This window comes from Phallusia mammillata, chromosome 2, assembly GCF_965637545.1.
Source record: "Phallusia mammillata chromosome 2, kaPhaMamm4.hap1.1, whole genome shotgun sequence".
Taxonomy (NCBI): domain Eukaryota; kingdom Metazoa; phylum Chordata; class Ascidiacea; order Phlebobranchia; family Ascidiidae; genus Phallusia; species Phallusia mammillata.
The window spans coordinates 1,200,105-1,217,530 of NC_137253.1; the positions used below are offsets into that span (position 1 = coordinate 1,200,105).

A 17,426-nucleotide genomic window follows, 5' to 3' on the forward strand; every position below is an offset into this window, starting at 1 on the left:
ACAAAGTTTGTTCGCAGGCCCGGGTTTATCGCGACCTGGACGACGCATTTTCGCCTGATCGCACAGGAGCTGTTTTCGGCGAGGGGAATATTATATAGTCCAGACCAGGTGTCTTAAACGGATTTATCAGTATCTTGGGCATTGAGCGTCCGCAGTCGGTAGCAGCACTAAGCGACGGGTATACTCAATTCCGAGCTGAACACCCTTTCTCGGGTAAGCTCGATTCGGCCCAATACTTTTATGGGATCAACCCGAGAAACGCTGGCAACAAACCCTCGAGGCTTTTGTGAATATATTTAACGCCAGGTGGAAGAAATTCCAGCCAATCAGAGGCCGCTAGGTGGCCACACGCTTCGATTCTCACCGACGCCAATCGGGCCGGGCTAACGCCACCCATTATGCAGACGCGCACCGATCGAGTGGAGATTGTAAACCGTCACAACCATTGCCCGAGGTTTACCGCTGTTAGGTTGTATCGGAAGGTGTTTGCGTGGTTAATTAATCCTATTGTGGAACACGAATATATTTCGCGCCATCAACCGCGACAAATATCAACAAGTTAAAATGTTCTGACAACCAAACCTCGTCTAAACTAACATTTACTGACGGAAAACACTAATTCCAATAACGTCTACACATACTCTTATGTCCCTTGGATAGCTTTCATATAATTTCTGCAGTCAGCTCACAAAACAGCTATTAGTCTGTTTCTGAATTACAACACAACCAGAGGTGACTTGTTGAAAAGAAGGTTGAACCGACAAACATTTGAAACTCGATCTTCTGACTGGGTGTGACAACATGGGTGGATTCCAGCCGGTTAAATAATGGAGGTAGAAAAACAACGACCACCAAAAATACCATGCCCAACATCGTGAGAGGTTTAAATGATATTGAACAAACTCGTCTTGTTACTATTGATTCTACATTGCTTTTAGTTGCTGTTGATCACTGCATGGTAATGTTAGTTGGATATGTTAGAGTAAAGCTCTACAATATAACATGCTGCGCATTATCCTTTGATTAAACGCCACTTTTCAAACACTCTAAGAATCGGGTTTGTTAAAATCTTAGTAAATTTAGTATCAAGCCAATAAATGAAAAGCTGCACACTGTGCACACTTTTTCGACCGCACAGTGGCCTGGATGAGACCTTATAGGTCGAAAAAGTGTGCACTGTCTGCAGCATAGTAAATTGATGCTGGGAATTAGTTCTATTGAAATTCCTGTCACTATTTCTACTACTTACTATATACCACAAGTTTTGAAACGGTTTTATCTTTTCTGTGTTCTTTTGCTGCGTGTTTCCAGTCGGTGTTGTCTGCAAGGCTTTCAGTGATGTAGTTTGGTCTCTAACACAGTGGTTCCCAAACTTTTTAATATTTTTTTTTCTAAACGCACCCCTTGCCATTATTTCGCGGGCTCGCCGTCCTTAAGCCTAAATGTGTATTTCATAAAAACAAAAGTTGATTGCAGGATTTTAGCCAGTTGTGCAAAATTGCGCATAATTTTCTTTTAAAGACAGCATGTGTCATCACAAACAGGACACAAACATTACGATTGTGCGCGAACAATTGTATTTATTATAGTTGTTATTCAACAAAGGCCATTGTTTAGCAATGAAGACAGTCGATTCTTAATTCTTCTTTGATTTAAACTTATTTAGTGGCACAAACTGACGCCAAATAAGATTATAGAATTACTTCAATCGCTTCGCGGTCCCCTCAAAATTGCCTCACGGACTCCTAAAGGACCGCGGACCCCAGTTTGGGAACCGCTGGTCCAACAGATGTTAACTAGATGGTACAGGCAAGCTATACTGTTTGAAACAATGATATATTATGAATCAATTATGTTTGAAATGCTGCAACAAACCGCTGCGAATCCCCGTGCAACCCTTAAAGTTCACGGAACCCTAGGGTTCCGCGGAACCCCGGTTGAAGAGCTCTACCCTAAGTTGAGTTTTTTTTCGTTTGGCGAAAGTCACATAGCGAAACAAACACTAAAACAATCACCATGCCGGAAATAGCTGCGCAACGTTGAAACGTTATAGTGCGCATAATAGTAAATGCCGCGTTGCAGCTACACCGTATCATAAAACCGTATAGACAACAGAGGTGTACACAAACCGGAGTTGGCCAAAATTTTCCAAGACAATTGCTACTTTGCTGAACTGTTGGCGTAACTGGTCTGATTTGCTCAATTAGCAGGCGGCACTGACCTAGGCCGGAACAACTTGTAAATAGAGGTGTAGTGTGAAAAGTAGAGACAACTAGGCACCGAAACAATAGGAGAAATAGTGCTACATGAAAGAAACTTGTAAATAGGATAGAAAGACATTGCCCCAGAGGCCGCTAACCCGCCAACCTGGGGTTAAACAGAGAGCCCGTAACCAAGCAATCTTCCCTTCGATGATCTTCAACTAACACAGGCATGTCACTGTAATGCAGTTAATGAAGCGTCACGTTTTGGATGAGATGAAATTAAAGAACATTAAACCTATAACTTTCTTGCTGCAAATAAACTTTCAATTAATTCTTTGTTTTTCAAATTTTATGTGGAAACTGATGTTTTGTGACAAATCTTCTGAAAAGTTTGTGAAAACGAGAAATTTTGAAATTTTATCAACATTTTAAGCAGTAAGTTTTATTTTACATTTGTACAAAATATCGTCACTAAAACACCGAGAATATGCACACAAAAAAACAAATCAAAGAAAAAGTTTGTTTACAATGAAAATGTGAAATTGTTTCACAATAATTTTGTTACCGACAAAAAACTTTAGTTTTGCAGCAAACTTAATCACTTGTTCAACTTTGCTTTGCAGAATTGCAAATTCTCTTCACTGTTTGACATCGATTCTCCTCGTTGTTCCTCAGTTAAATCCTCTGCTGTTTTGTAAACTTCGACAGCCTTTGTGTAATATTCGACTGCTTCTTTGATTCGTGAAGTTTTCTCGCAAACATTACCAAAATTGTTCAACAAGTGACCGTAGATGTAATAATTTGAACTTTTATTCCCGAACTTTGTTTCCATAAGTTCAAGTCCAAGTTTTATTGTTGTTTCCGTTGATGCTAAATCCCCGATGTAATGTTGACTCAATGCAATGCAATACAAACACTCAACCTCCTTTAAGCATCGAATTTCTTCGTTTATTTGAAGGTCACGGATTTGCTGCATCATGTCATGCATCAGTGGGATCACGTGATCGCGAACAATGTCTCTGTTTTTTAACTTCGAAAATAAATCAGAATTTTTCATCAAAAGTTTGATTGTTTGTCGAATTCCCTCCGCACAACCCGCTACACTTCTCGCTACAGCGGAGTCGGGATTTTTCTTCACATATAAATCAGCAGCAATGCTGAAGAACAAAATGGCTTCCAAATACTTGCCGTCATTTCGACGTTTTGTGGCTTCGGCTTTAAAGTCTTCTGGAGTGACCCCAAGTTGACTTTCAAATGACCTTGAAAGTAGTTGTTTTGTCGTTATTGCTTCGACATACTTTTTTGTTTTCAATAAATCAACATATTTTTGGACGAATTGATTGTAATCGTCACCTTCATCTAAAAACAAATAAAAGCGTTGTTTTGACAAAAATAATGAAGTTTCAAACCGAAAAAATATAGTCAAAAAGAACAATTTGATGTTTTCATGCAAAACTAGAACAGGCTTTTTCTCAATTTTAAGATACTACATCTTACATAATGATTAACCACGTACACCATTTGCGATACATGTATTGGATTTAAATTTGTCAACTAATTTTAAATGCGTTCCTATTATTACGTGTTTGTTTGTGATTGGTTACCTGCAGGTTGCTGTGGTGATGTGTTGCTGGAATGAGCGATTTCCTCTCGTGGTGCAGTGGGGCGTTTCTCATCACCGTGTCCAACTGGAGCTAAACAATAGTAAAAAAGACATTTTTGACTCTTTCAATAGAGATAACCGGCTGCTGTGCCCTGATAATGTTGGGACTTCCCCTTATTGATAAGGAGGAGGAACTATTTTATTCGTTCGTTTTTGTTTTTTTAACCAGATTTAAAACTATAACAAACAATGTTTTTCGCACTCGGATGACGTAAATCTGCTTCTGGCCATTTTCCAAAGCGCTTAAACACGGGTGTATAAAAAATGAATATTACAAGTGCAATACCAGATGGCAGGGCGGGTAGCTGATCAGAGGCGCAAAAATCTTGCCACAAAGTCGGGACGATGGAAAGACATGCATGACTGGTGGCACGTGGTTCGCATTAACTGAACCCAAAGTATAAATAAAACACAAGTAGTCCAAGCCATTGTTACACAAAAGAGCCTTATGGGCGCCATTTTGTGTCCAAATTAATGCAGCAGGTATAGGGAAAATCACATAAATTGTCTATTTTTTACAAACTGGTGGTCTTTAACGCGAATTTGAAATGCTAAATCGAATAAAACTTTTGGGTTCTAACATTTGAGCGTGATAATGCAGGCTGATTGCAAATATTTAAAGGTAATATAAAAAATATGCAGCCAAATTTACATGAAACAGGGCAATTTAGCCTTTATTATTACGTTGAAATGTTAGAACCTGAAATTCTCATGCAATTTGTCGAATCTAATTCACGTTTAAGATTTTCAATTACGAAAAATCAGAAAATTATGTGTAATTTTCCTATACCCACAGTATCATTTTGGACACACAATAGCTTCATAGGCTTTATTGGGTGACAATGGCTCGGACAACTTGTGTTTTTGTAAATGTTTTGACTGAACCATGGTACACGGTTGCCATGACACCATCCAAAAACAAAATGGCGGCTTGCATAGCGTTGCACTTCAGCTCGGGTGCCAGCGGTCACCAACGGTAGTTTTGGTAAAAATTAGGCCCTCAGAGTCAGAATTTAAACGATGCTTAAAGTTTGCTGGTTGCAAACAAATTGCAGACAGTCGAATTTTGGTTGACCTTAAACTTTAATTTTGAGGTAACTGAAATTTCAGTACATCACTAGTTTCAAGTACATCACTAGTTTTTTTAAATATATTCACTTGTACGTTAGAGCAGTTTCAAGGGTTGTTGCATAGTACACTTAGGTCATGCATTGTAGAATTTTTAACTTAAAATCCTGGAATAAATCTGCCAAATTTATAATGATTGGTGATTATGAACAAGCTAATTGCAGATAATTTGGATTTGTCAACCACATTTCCGCAGTTCAACGTTGGTTTATTCGATGCAGTGTAGTTATAACTACATAAGCCTTTCTTATAGTTATTAGAAATATTACAAACAAATTATGACACTCACTGTAATTTTTTGGGTCTTTGATGTGATGTTTTAGAAGCTTTGCTTTGTAAAATTGCAAATTCCTTTCACTTATTGCAATATATTCTCCTCGTTGTTCCTCAGTTAAATCCTCCGCTGTTTTGTAAACTTCGATTGCTTTTGTTAAATATTCGACTGCTTCTTTAAATCGTGAAATTTCACCACAAACAACACCAAGATCGTTCAACAAGTAACAGTACTCGTCATACTTTGAACTTTCATTACCGAACTTTGTTTCCATAAGTTCAAGTCCAAGTTTTATTGTTGTTTCTCTCGACGCCAAATCCCCGATGTAATGTTCACACAGTTCAATGCAGCACAAACACCAAACCTCTACTTTACATCGAAATTCTTCGTTTATTTGAAGGTCGCGGATTTGCTGCATCATGTCACGCATTAGTGGGATCACGTGATTGCGCACGATTTCAATGTTTTTTAACTTCGAAAATAAATCAGAACAATTTTTCATCAAAAGTTGGATTGTTTCTTGAATTTCCTTCGCACAATCCGCCACACTTCTCGCTACAGCGGAGTCGGGATTTTTTTTCACATAGAAATCTGCGGAAATGCTAAAAAACAAAATGGCTTCCAAGTACTTGCCGTCATTTCGACGTTTTGTGGCTTCGGCTTTCAAGTCTTTCGCAGTGACCACTTGTTGACTTTCAAATGACCTTGAAAGTTGTTGTTTTGTCGTTTTTGCTTCGTCATACTTTTTTGTTTTTAATAAATCAACATATTCGTGGATGCATTGATTGAAGTCATCCCCTTCATCTAAAAAAGGGTTGTATTAACAAAAAAGTAAAAATTTAAGTATTATTATAAAAGCATCGGTAATAGGTGGCGTAAAGCGCTAAATTATTAGGTTAGGCGTCAAACAGGGTAGGGTTTGAGACTGAAGTTAGTTTTTAGGTCAATTTTTTAAAGATCCCACCTCAAACCAAATACCCTTTAATGTCTTAAAAGTTATTCACTTGATTATTACATTTATTATTATTATTATCTGAGTTTTTTCTTCAGAAATTGAATTGCAAAACTTAAGGTATTTTTATGCAATAATAATTTTGTTGCGTAGCAATGCTGCTATTATTGCAGTTACGAATTCGTTGTTTTTGAGTAAAACTAGAAGCTGCTTTCCCATAAATTTACAATTTTATGTTTAGTACATCTTAAATAATGATTAATTACCATTTGCGATACAGCATGTATTGGATTTAAATTTGTCAACTAATTTTAAATGAGTTTCGATCTTTACACCAGGGAGTCGAACCGTTTGTCATATGGTTTTAGGTTCGATTCGGGTTCAAATATTTATTGTTTTTAGGCTTTCGGGTTTTTGAAAACTTCATTAGTTTATTTCCTGTGTAAAAACATGCAACCTTATACCGGAGCTGTAAACACATGAACTGGCTGTTGTTGGAAAACATGAAACCACTAAATTACTGCATATCGCAGCAGAATAGTAAAACCAATTCAAAGTTTAATGGTCGCAGTGTAACGAACGAAATGGTTAACTTTGAACGACAAGAAATTGTTTGGTTTTGCGTTGATGCTTGAAACGGGAATCTTTCTCCAAAGCATAAAATGCAACGTTTCACACACATTTGGAACTGAAAAAGAAATCACAGGCCGATTGGTCTGAAAATTGAAACAACAAACAATAAGAATTATATGCAGGGTTTCCATACGGTCCTTATTTCTAAAATTTGTCCTTATTTTATAGGGCTATCAAGTAGAGCTCTTCTGGCAAATGTAATTTTATTCCGACGTTTCGACGTCCTATACAGGTCGTCTTCATCAGGGTTAATAACACCGTGAAAGCCTTGATATTATGCCTGGCAGTAATAGCCTATATTTTGAAGGGTTATGTCTTAGAATAGTTCATTTTCTTTATTTCTAAATTATTTCAAATGTCCATACTTTTGACTTGGGTCCTTCTTTTGTCTTACTTTCAACAATTACAAGTCAAACCTCTGCTTTAAGTAGAAGTAAACCTAGACCTGAGCTGTTGTGAGATGCACGAAGTATTTTCTACAAACAAGGAGTTGCTGCAACAGATTGTTTCTGTCCCAAATATTGCGTATGATATGTTATGGCTCTTGTAAATGCAAAGATTTGTTCGAAAATGTTTGTTTCGTTTCGTATGAAAATTTGATTTTTTGATTGTCCTTATTTTTGGTTTTAAGTCGATGGCAATCCTGATTATATTTAACAATTCAAATAAAACCCTCTGTTTTTTTGGCTATTTGGGCAAAATGTGCTTTAAAACGAGACAACCTGGCAAAAATCCGCTGAAATGAAGGAAAGTGGAATTGAAACTGAAAAGTAAGTTCGGGCCGTCGCTACTTTATAACTGATATTGGTTTTGGCCCGCTGCATGCAAAGTGTTGCCTAAACCCCGCTCTAATGAAATGCCCGAAATGTGACCACACTTATTCGAAGACTGGATTTCGGCGTTTACTTGTGGTGAAATAGTTTGTTTCGTTCTGGATTTTGGGGGGAAAGGAACTGGAATGCTTTTGTAAAAGAAGTTTGGTAAAACCCAAAACTTGTAAAAAAATTGAGTCGTCAGATTCGTGGCTTTTAAACGATTATTACGTGTTTGTTTTTGATTGGTTACCTGCAGGTTGCTGCGGCGATGTGTTGCTGGAATGAGCGATTTCTGCTCGTGGTGAAGCAGGGCGTTTCTCATCACCTTGTCCAACTGTAGCTAAACAATAGTAAAATAGACATTTCCAAAGTGACTCTTTCAATAGAGAAACCCGGCTGCTGTGGCCTGATGCTGTTGCGACTTCCCCTTATTAAAAAGGAGGAGGAACTACTTTATTCGTTCGTTTTTGCTTTTTCAACCAGATTTAAAACTATAACAAACAATTTATAATCGCACTACGCAAGACGTGTTAGTTGACCTGCAGTAACCTCTCAAACATACAGAAGCAATTGAATAACAGTGATATTTTCCAAACCGCTTTTAGATTCTTTGGTTTCGTTTTGTTTTTTAATTTCAACAATCGTGTGACGTAAAACTGCTTCTGGACATCTCACAAAGCGCTTGAACACGGGTGTATAATTAATCCAGTTCAATACTACAAGTGCAATGGTAGATGACAGGGCAGATAGCTGATCAGAGGCGCAAAAATCTTGTCACAAAGTCGGGGCGATAGAATGGAGCGGACATGCATGAATGGTGACACGTGATTCGCTTCAACTGAACCATGGTATACGGTTACCATGACACCCTCCACAAACAAAATGACGGCTTGCATAGCGCTGCACTTAAGCTCAGGAGGCAACGGTAGTTTTGCAGAAAAATAGGCCTTTAGAATCATAATTTAAACGATGGTAAAAGTTTGCAGTCACATAGTTGTAAATCGGCCCGGGTTCGTTTGGGGTTCGGCTTGTGTTTCTTCAAAAAAAAACTAGCTTTATATGGCCCTAACTTTACACTGTGTCAGAATTTTTTTCTAAATAAATTAAACTAGCTAAGTAGCTAGTTGCTGGACCTGACTTAATGTCAAACAGCCCTAAAATAGTTTGTTCAGGACCAATTGTCTATAAATTTTTGTTGTGTTTGTTGTCTTGGTCTTTCCTGAGGCTTCAATGCAAAAAGACTTGTCAATCAAACTTTTGGGCCTAAACGGGCTTCTCATCAACGATTTGGGTTCGGGCCGGGTTCGGGCTCCAATTTCAAGCCGGTTTACAACTCTGTACAGAGAGCCGAATTTTGACTGACCTTCAGCGTTTATTGCATTTGAATATGGTCGCTTAAATGTTCAAAAAGTTTCAAGGTCTTGTTTTTTTTGTGGAATTTTTATGTAAATGGTGATTATGAACTAGCTAACTGCAGATAATTTTGGTTTTTCCACCAGCTTTTTGCAGTTCCAGGCTGCTTTTTTCGATAGAGCGTAGTTATACCTACATAAACCTTTCTCATTTGCAAAATGTACATAATAATTACGACTGTTCATTGAGGACAAGTGTAAAAACTTGCAAGCTTTTCTGAAATGAGGTCTGAACCCGGTTTTTAAACAAAGGTCTACGCTGTTTTGTGTTCAAACTGCAAAGGTTCGCTGTAAAATGCCAGATATGTCGATCAATCATTGAAATCGAATCGTGTTTTTGTTTTAAATGGTAGCAATTTTATTATTATTTCGCAATGTGGCGTATTGCGGCTAAATTTGCTACCTAATAAAAGTAAAAACATATTTTACGTTCACTGCATGGTGATTTGCTGCGTGTGTTACGTTAAATGTATTGATTTAACAACTCAAGAATTTTAAGATATTTCTTCCAAACCTTAAAAAAATACCTGGTGTTTCTTTCAAAGTTGGATTTTTTTCTGTTTTAACTCCAAACAGCTTTCGCAGACTTCGTCTAAAGCCAGAAGTTTTGCGAAAATTTGAGGCTCCACCTTTATAACAAAAGTATTTATATGCATTTGTGGAGATGTTCGAACAAAAAAGCATGTCGCTTTTTACGTTTATCTGGGTCTTTATTTTCACCATTAAACTTATAAACAATCCGTATATATTGTTCGAAAGTATTCATATTATTTTCAAGTATTTACTTGTGATTGGTTTACCTGCAGGTTGCTGTTGTGACTTGCTGGAATGGGGAATTTTTTTGACCAGGGTTCTTGCAGGTCTTGTTTGATCTAAACACAACAAAAAACTAAAAAAGCGTTTTCGTTCAACTTTGGAAACGTTTACCAAGGTGCTGCGATCCGCTACTGATGGGAATTTCCCCTTGTTGAGAAGGAGATGACACTTGCTCTTGAGCGCCCGCTGTTGGTTGACGCGGGTGTTGCTGTGGTGATTTGCTGGAATGGGAACTTTCCTCTGTAGATTCGGTGGAGCGTTGAACTACGGTGCTTGCAGGATTGCTCGAATCTAAACACAAAGGTGACCTTAGAATGCGCTTAAACCATGTTTGTCTTTATATTTCCACTAGTTGGCGCAAACACAGTCGATTAGGTTTCTAATCTTTTATACCCGGGTGCTGAGGTTGGGGAGTTTCCTTTGAAACTTCCACAGATGATGTTTTCGGTTGTGTGATTTCTATGGATGTATTGGCCTCCTTACTCTCTGTTTCTTCGGTGGAATCTAAAAATGTAACACAAAATTATCGGTCACAATGCAACTGTCAACATTATGTGGATAACTACAAGTTCCAACAAGTCAATGTATATATCTCATACCCGGCTGATGTGACCTGCTACTGGTGGGAATTTCCCCTTGTTGAGAAGGGTGAGGCTGAATTTGCCCTCCTGCGGCCCCTGTTGGTTCGCTTGTTTGTTGCGCGTTGCCGACTGATGTGGAGGGAACTAAAAACACGATGGTTTGTTTTGTTTTGCAAAAACTTGCTTGGGTCACAATTTTACCATGAAGACATCTAAACCGGGTTGAAAAGAGGAACGCGTTGTATCAAATACTTCTGTTTTTATATTTAGTGTGCGAGTTTACCTTCAAAACGTCGGGTCCGGGTTGAAAAGTAGTGAATAGGAACGCGTTGACCTTCGCTGACTTGCGGTTGCTCGTCCAAATCCATTTGAGTCAAAGTTGTCAAAACTTGTGATAGTACCGTCGTGTTGTTTTACTTTTCCAAAAGCGGTTTCCAGTTCTTCACTTATCTTAATCATTGTGGGACGTTTTGTGGGATCTTGATCCCAGCATCGCTTCATCAGTAGTTGGAGTTGTTCTGCGATTTTTCTGTCTTCACCGACCAAAGTTTGCATCCAATCCTGTATTTCCTGACAGTCCGGTCTTTTCCCTCCTATGATGGATTCCAGTAATCTTTTTTGATCTCCTGGTGGATAAGGAGCTTTACGAGCAAGAGCCGAGAAAGTTATCATTCCGAAAGAATATACGTCATGTTTCGTCTTAGGTTTGGTGGCTGGGTCCTTCAGTTTTTCAGGAGCGGTGTAATAGGGAGTGTATTGAAGCCTTTCTTTTTTGCTTCGTGCCAAAGGATTCACAGTTGCCGAAGTACTGTAAGTTGCCAGTTCGGCGGCTCCGAAGTCAATTATTTTGCATTGAAGCTTTTCAGTAAGCACTATGTTTTCTGGTTTTAAGTCCTGATGAATTAAACGTTTGTCGGGTAAATTGTGGCAGAAAGCCATTCCTGATGATGTTTGGTATAAGAACCGAACGCGCACAGCAAGGCCCAGTTCTTTGGATGTATCGAGTAGTAGCTTTTTTAAGTTACCACCTTTGCAGTATTCCATCACAATGCCCATTGTGAAAGGCCATTTGAGGTAACCAAGAACGCGAATGACATTTTCATGATCTGCTTTCAGCAAGTGTTGCATTTCTTCTTTGATTCTAAAGAAATCAGTTTGATAAAAGTGACTGTGTCGGTTGTTGTGTCAAAAACCTTACAACTTACGCTTTTACAACCAAGGAATCCTCGTGTGGTCCATCAGGAACACCAAATACTTTGATGGCAACCTTCTTCTTTAACCCATTGTGGTATCCAATTATAACATCCCCGAAACTTCCTGAACCGGCCTCAAACTTGTTAGGGTCACATGTGATGTCATCACAGTTCAATTCTTGTAACTTGAAACAAAACAAATTCTAAATCCCTTTGTTCGCCAAATTATTACACCTAAATGGGATACGGAAAAAGCCGCACGGCATCCAACCACGCGCCCGTGGACAGAGGGCTCGACCGCAACGATTAGACCAGTGCTCTTCAACCGGGTATACTGTATACCCAAGTGTATATCACATTAAAACTAGGGTATACGACTGAAGAAAGGTATACGAAGGGAATACAGCTGAGGTCAGTGTCACTAAACGTCGCTATTTTTATGAAATGCAGGAAGGCATAGCATGCTGGTGACCTATGTGAGACTGACCTGCTTGCTGTAAATATTATTGCGTCAAGTTGGGATTGGTGCGTCAATAATGTGAATTATGAAGCAAATAAGCACATCCCTGGAGTCTGTTAAGGTTGAACAATGTACTTTCTGAAATTTTACTTTTAAAGGCCCTGGAGTAAAGGATTGCGAATGCAAAAAATTGAGAACAAGACAACAACCATATGTCCACATCGCTGAAAGAATGCAGCAACGAGTCAGCCGTTAAATCAACTACTTAGGTTTACACACTTTTGTATGCTAAATTTCCTGGACGTAGCACAGGGGGTGCACAACCTTTCTGCTGTGACGGCCGCATCGTAAATCCTTATTAATAGTGCCTGATGTCCAATTTAATTTTTAGCTTGTTACGTAGAACAGTCTAGGGATCAGACTTTACTGTTTATAACGTCACCATCTAAATTGTGACGCTAATGATGCCTGTTTTCGCATTGTTTACCCATAATATGTTTACAAAAAGTCTCAAACATGCGGCTTCTGGGCCAAATATTTCAGTTTACATGTTCACGGCCACAGGTTGTCTACTCCTGACCTTTTGTATGACAATAATTCACGCGACCAGGCAAGTAGCCTACCTATTGGTAGACTGTTACTTTCTATGCACAATTATAAATTGCTATGTGTACGGTATACAAAGTTGCTTAAAAATTGTAAAAGGTATACAACGGGAAAAAAGGTTGAAATAAAAGGTATACAACGGGAAAAAAGGTTGAAGAGGTGGCAAGAAGCATTACCAGGAGTGGTGGCTGTACACAATGCGAGTGCCCACGAAGCCACGGGAGAAGCTCCTCATACCCTCTTAACAGGGTGGCTTTTGCGATTGCCAGCTGATTTAATACAGTATTTGGCACGCGACACTACACATTTATATGGAGTGGAGAATAACCAACTCTGTGATGGGCCACAGCTTGAGGAAGAGGTGGTCTCGTGACGCAACGAAAGCGATGAAAGCGTGGTACAATCAACGACAACAAGGAAGACGCTACTCTGTAGGCGAATTTGTATTGTTAGGCCAAAGCAAGAAACCAAAGTATCCGCACAAATGTCGTCGACTTTCGTGGTTTCGTGAAATACGTCGAAGACGCGACAGGCAAGAGGCAAACCGTACATTCCAATATGGGTTACAGTTAACGACCGGCACATTTCACTGTCCTACAGAAGAACGGTCGGAACATCCACAAGCCTTACAGTCGTGTATGTCTATAAACCTAAAGCCCTTAGTCGTCAACCAGAGCGATATTCACCCGAAACGATGGTCGATTTTTAGGTTTCGATTACTTTCATTTTCACACACTTACGTGCACTTGCAATCTATCCACAATAATAGATTATCGATTTGTTTCTAATGTTAAATTTCTTTACCTTGTTGTTTTTAGTTGTTTTGCTTTGTCATTTATATTTTCACTATATTTTCATTCTGATACCTTGTTCCATATACCTTGTTCACCACACACTATTCACACAACTCTTCCCTGCCATTAAAAGGTTTACACTCGATTGTTTATGCTTTGGTCGTCACGTGATTGTTTCTTTCACGTACTTGGTTGCGTTGCACGTGTGGGAGAGAGAAGGAAAATCAGTCTTCCTCTGGGCGCCGTGCGAGATACGCGGTGTTCTTTATACCATTTTTTTTATACATAGGCTATTATCGTTTTACTTAAACAAGGCGCTTGTGCTCTCATCATCATCATCATATTTTATTTTCAGATGCGCTTACGGTTATTGTATGCAATGAAATATAATGGGCAAGCAACTGACGGATGGCGAAGGGACCATATCGGTCATCGAGTCAGCGCCTCTCTTTGGTTTTAGCGGTGAGCCATTATTGCAGGTTTCTGGCCGTTCCTGAATTGGGGGCGCAGTTGTGGTATAACGCAGATTAAAGGGTCGTTTTAGATTCAACATATCCACCGGAAAGTTATTGTAGTCAAATTTCCAAAGCTGCTAAAATAATTCCATGACACAGGCGTCGCGTAAAAAGGACAGACAGAAAGGATGCGCAACAGTGAAATAAATTTGTGTCGAGGTATAAACTACCTAATTGTGTGCGAAGCGAAAAGGTGCAGAACTATGTAGAAACCAGTGTGATGTGGCCCCTAATATCACTCATAATGACATAAGCATTAGCAAAAACTATTAGTTAATAAAGCATGTCGCTTTTTAGCGAGGCCTAGTTCGGCCTTCATTAAACTGATAAACAGATCCGTATATAGTGTCTTGTGTTTATATTTACAATCAACCATAAATATAAACTTAATAACCCCAAGGGTTTTTGGCAACAGCGACAACCTATGAACTTAAATTATAGGTTTGTTAGAGTTGAGTAATTCTCTGCATTATTATTACAATGTTCGCAAAATGCTAATAACACAACTAAAGTTGTAAATTATGTCACAGTTTTGCTTACTTTGTTTGTTGAAGCCATTGTAAAATTAATTACATGAAATGCCACTGAATATTTTCTCTACTTTTCTGCACTATTGATTTGCTGCAAACAACAAGAAACAGATGTTTAATAACTCTTCAGGCAATTTCCTCTTGCACAAAATTCTGCCTAACAAATGGTTTCAGTTACCGAGTGAAATCATTGTCATCAGTTTGAGTTCGACAAAGTTATACTTAAACTCTTTCACCCAGCAGTCGTTTGCAACGCAAGCTTGTCTGTGAATATTGCCGAAGTCCCCACCTGATAATGTGCAGCATATTTCCTGGAGTGAGTCGTACAGTTCGCTTCAAAAGCTTTTCATCATTATTGTCTCGCATTTACTTCCCATCGATAAAACAAAGATACGAAACCATTTTCCAAGCGCCCGAGTTTCCTACTGGTATGACGCGTAGACGCAAGACGCTTGTGCATTTGTGTGATTGCTTTTGATTAACCTTCGTTTAAGTCGAGTGCTTGGTGAAACAACAACACAGCAAAAAAATAAACTTTTCGCGGTAAAGACCGGTTTCAGATGGCATAAGCAGGCCTATCTCATGCCAAGCAACCGTAAAAAAACGTTGTTCCCCGACCCCGAAAAGCATTTTAGTTCAAATTTGCAACCGGTGACGTAATGCCTGAAATTAACATTGTGTGATCTTCTAGCCTACAGAAGGTATTGCGCTGTAATAAAACGCTCATTGCCAGTTGTATCATTAATGTACTAAGCATTTAATGTCACAGAATCCTGTAAAACCGCTATGACAACATTTTCTCCCTAAACTCCACAGCTCTGGATTAGACAAGCAAACTAAAATGGCGGCAAAATAATCTGATCGAGCGGAAAAAATGAAAATGGGTTGCTTTTGTTTTTGATATTTTTGATATTAGTAATTTTGTGTGTGGCGTGCTGCAGCTGCATGTAAAACTGTTCTACGTTCTGCAAACCGAATTTAAAAACTCAATTATAATTACAAATTCCATTGCAGAAAGAAAAAATCCAGACCAGTGCAGAATTTCCTGCACGTATAAAAACGTTTGTGGCGGAAATTTTGGGTTGTTTTCAGAAGTTTGTAAAAGATTTTTTTGTGATAAAATAAACTGTTTTAGTGACAAAAAATAGTTTTAGTGTTTTTATGTTTGCTACAGTTAAACAGAAATTCACAGGTTTAATTTTCAAATTATTCATATGATCAAGTTCAAAGTTGCTAGTTTGTGGAAAAAAACGGTGTGATCGAAATCTCTCTTTCTTGTAAATGTAGATTTCTTAAGATGGCAATGATTTGAAGGGCTTCTTAACTGCTGAGTGCTTAATTTTGTTTGTAAAATATTGAAGAAATAATGAGTGGATATTTGGAAAGCATTGAGGTGGAAAACTTCAAGTCTTACCGAGGAAAAATTTTGATTCCTTTCAAGCGATTTACTGCCATTATCGGACCAAATGGTTCAGGTGATTTCCTAACAAATTTGTAATGTTATAATATCATATTTTTTCTCCGAATGATGTTTTTGCTTTTTAGTTGGATTTGCAGTCTGGCTATAGTGCATTGTAAATATCAATTTCTAATGGGATACAGTTTCTTTGTAAAAAATAAATTGTGAATTTTATTTTCAGGAAAGTCAAATCTTATGGACTCAATCAGTTTTGTTCTTGGGGAGAAAACGAGTTCCCTTCGAGTAAAGAAACTTTCCGATTTAATTCATGGAGCTACGATCGGTCGACCCGTGGCAAATCGAGCAAGAGTTTCAGCGACTTAACGCAACGAAAATGGAGAAAAAAACTGAATTTTCAAGGTAGAAAAAACAAATTGCATACTGAACTGGATATAGATTTTGCAAAAACAAAAACTGATCAATTGTAATTTCCCCTGGTATAATGTCACTTTTTTTTGTCACCCTTTTTATGCTTTACATTCATAAACCTCTGATATAGACATGAGTTATTTGTTGAATAAAATAACTTGTTTTCTTCTGCAAAATTGTAGCAATTAATTTCAACCATCTCATCTTGTTTAGAATCATAAGGGTTCCTCGGCAGAACACAGAGTTAATGACAAAGTTGTATCTCATGCTGATTACAACAAAGAAATGGAAAAAACAATATTTTTATCAAAGTCAAAAACTTTCTTGTCTTTCAAGTAAGCTTGTTTGTAAGAAATGATTTTGTTAAACTTTGTAAGAATTGTAGTTTGAAAAGTTGAATTGTTTTGTGATTCTTTATTTTTTTATGTGAAATTGATATATATTATTTTATTTTTATGTGAAAAACATTAAACCTTCATCAACGATAAACATTAGCAAAGTGATCTTTACGCCACAGGCCATATTAACAACTGTTAGTGAAGTAATTTTTGTGCAATGAACTAAATTGATTACACTAAATACTGTTTAGTTGGTTTGAAGGCTAATCGGTGTCCCAATTTATTTAAACTTTGCAAACCAAATAATGTTGGGGCATAGATAGGGTGCATGTACATAAACTGATGCATGAAGTTACACATGTTTTATTTTCCTACTTTGATTAGTTTTCATACAAAATGTCGTTCAATATCCAGGAGATAAGTTACTGTTGTTTTATTTTTCTGGGAACAAGCTACTTTTGTTTACAAAACAATTGTGGTTTAATATCCAGGAGATGATTAATTAATAGTGATACAATGTTACTTACCAGTGCCAAGTTGGCTCGATAGCAATGAAGAATCCGAAAGAACGGACCCAACTTTTTGAGGAAATCAGTGGATCAGGAGAGTTTAAAGAGAATTATGACAAAGCCAAAGTTGAAATGACTAAAGCAGAGCAAGACAGAGAATATTCCTTTCACAAGA

At 38.0% G+C, this 17,426-nt stretch overlaps 2 protein-coding genes and 1 pseudogene across 2 annotated transcripts; all 3 read right to left on the bottom strand.

Annotated features, from left to right (window-relative positions):
- Window positions 1–2,796: 2,796 nt before the first annotated feature.
- On the bottom strand, window positions 2,797–3,422 carry LOC145214939 (uncharacterized). The gene has a single exon (XM_080083572.1). The coding sequence runs from the start codon at window positions 3,259–3,261 to the stop codon at window positions 2,803–2,805; it is 459 nt and encodes a 152-aa protein (XP_079939698.1). The 5' UTR covers window positions 3,262–3,422; the 3' UTR covers window positions 2,797–2,802.
- Window positions 3,423–5,066: 1,644 nt separating this feature from the next.
- Window positions 5,067–11,003, bottom strand: LOC145215546 (uncharacterized; annotated as a pseudogene).
- A 78-nt stretch (window positions 11,004–11,081) lies between these two features.
- LOC145215551 (receptor-interacting serine/threonine-protein kinase 1-like) lies at window positions 11,082–14,604 on the bottom strand (the record flags this gene model as incomplete). The annotated part of the gene is made up of 3 exons (XM_080084261.1): window positions 14,587–14,604; window positions 11,684–11,856; window positions 11,082–11,619 (listed from the first exon to the last, which is right to left on the bottom strand). Coding segments are annotated over exons 1-3 (729 nt in total), but the record flags the coding sequence as incomplete, so codon positions are not given.
- Between the last annotated feature and the right edge of the window lie 2,822 nt (window positions 14,605–17,426).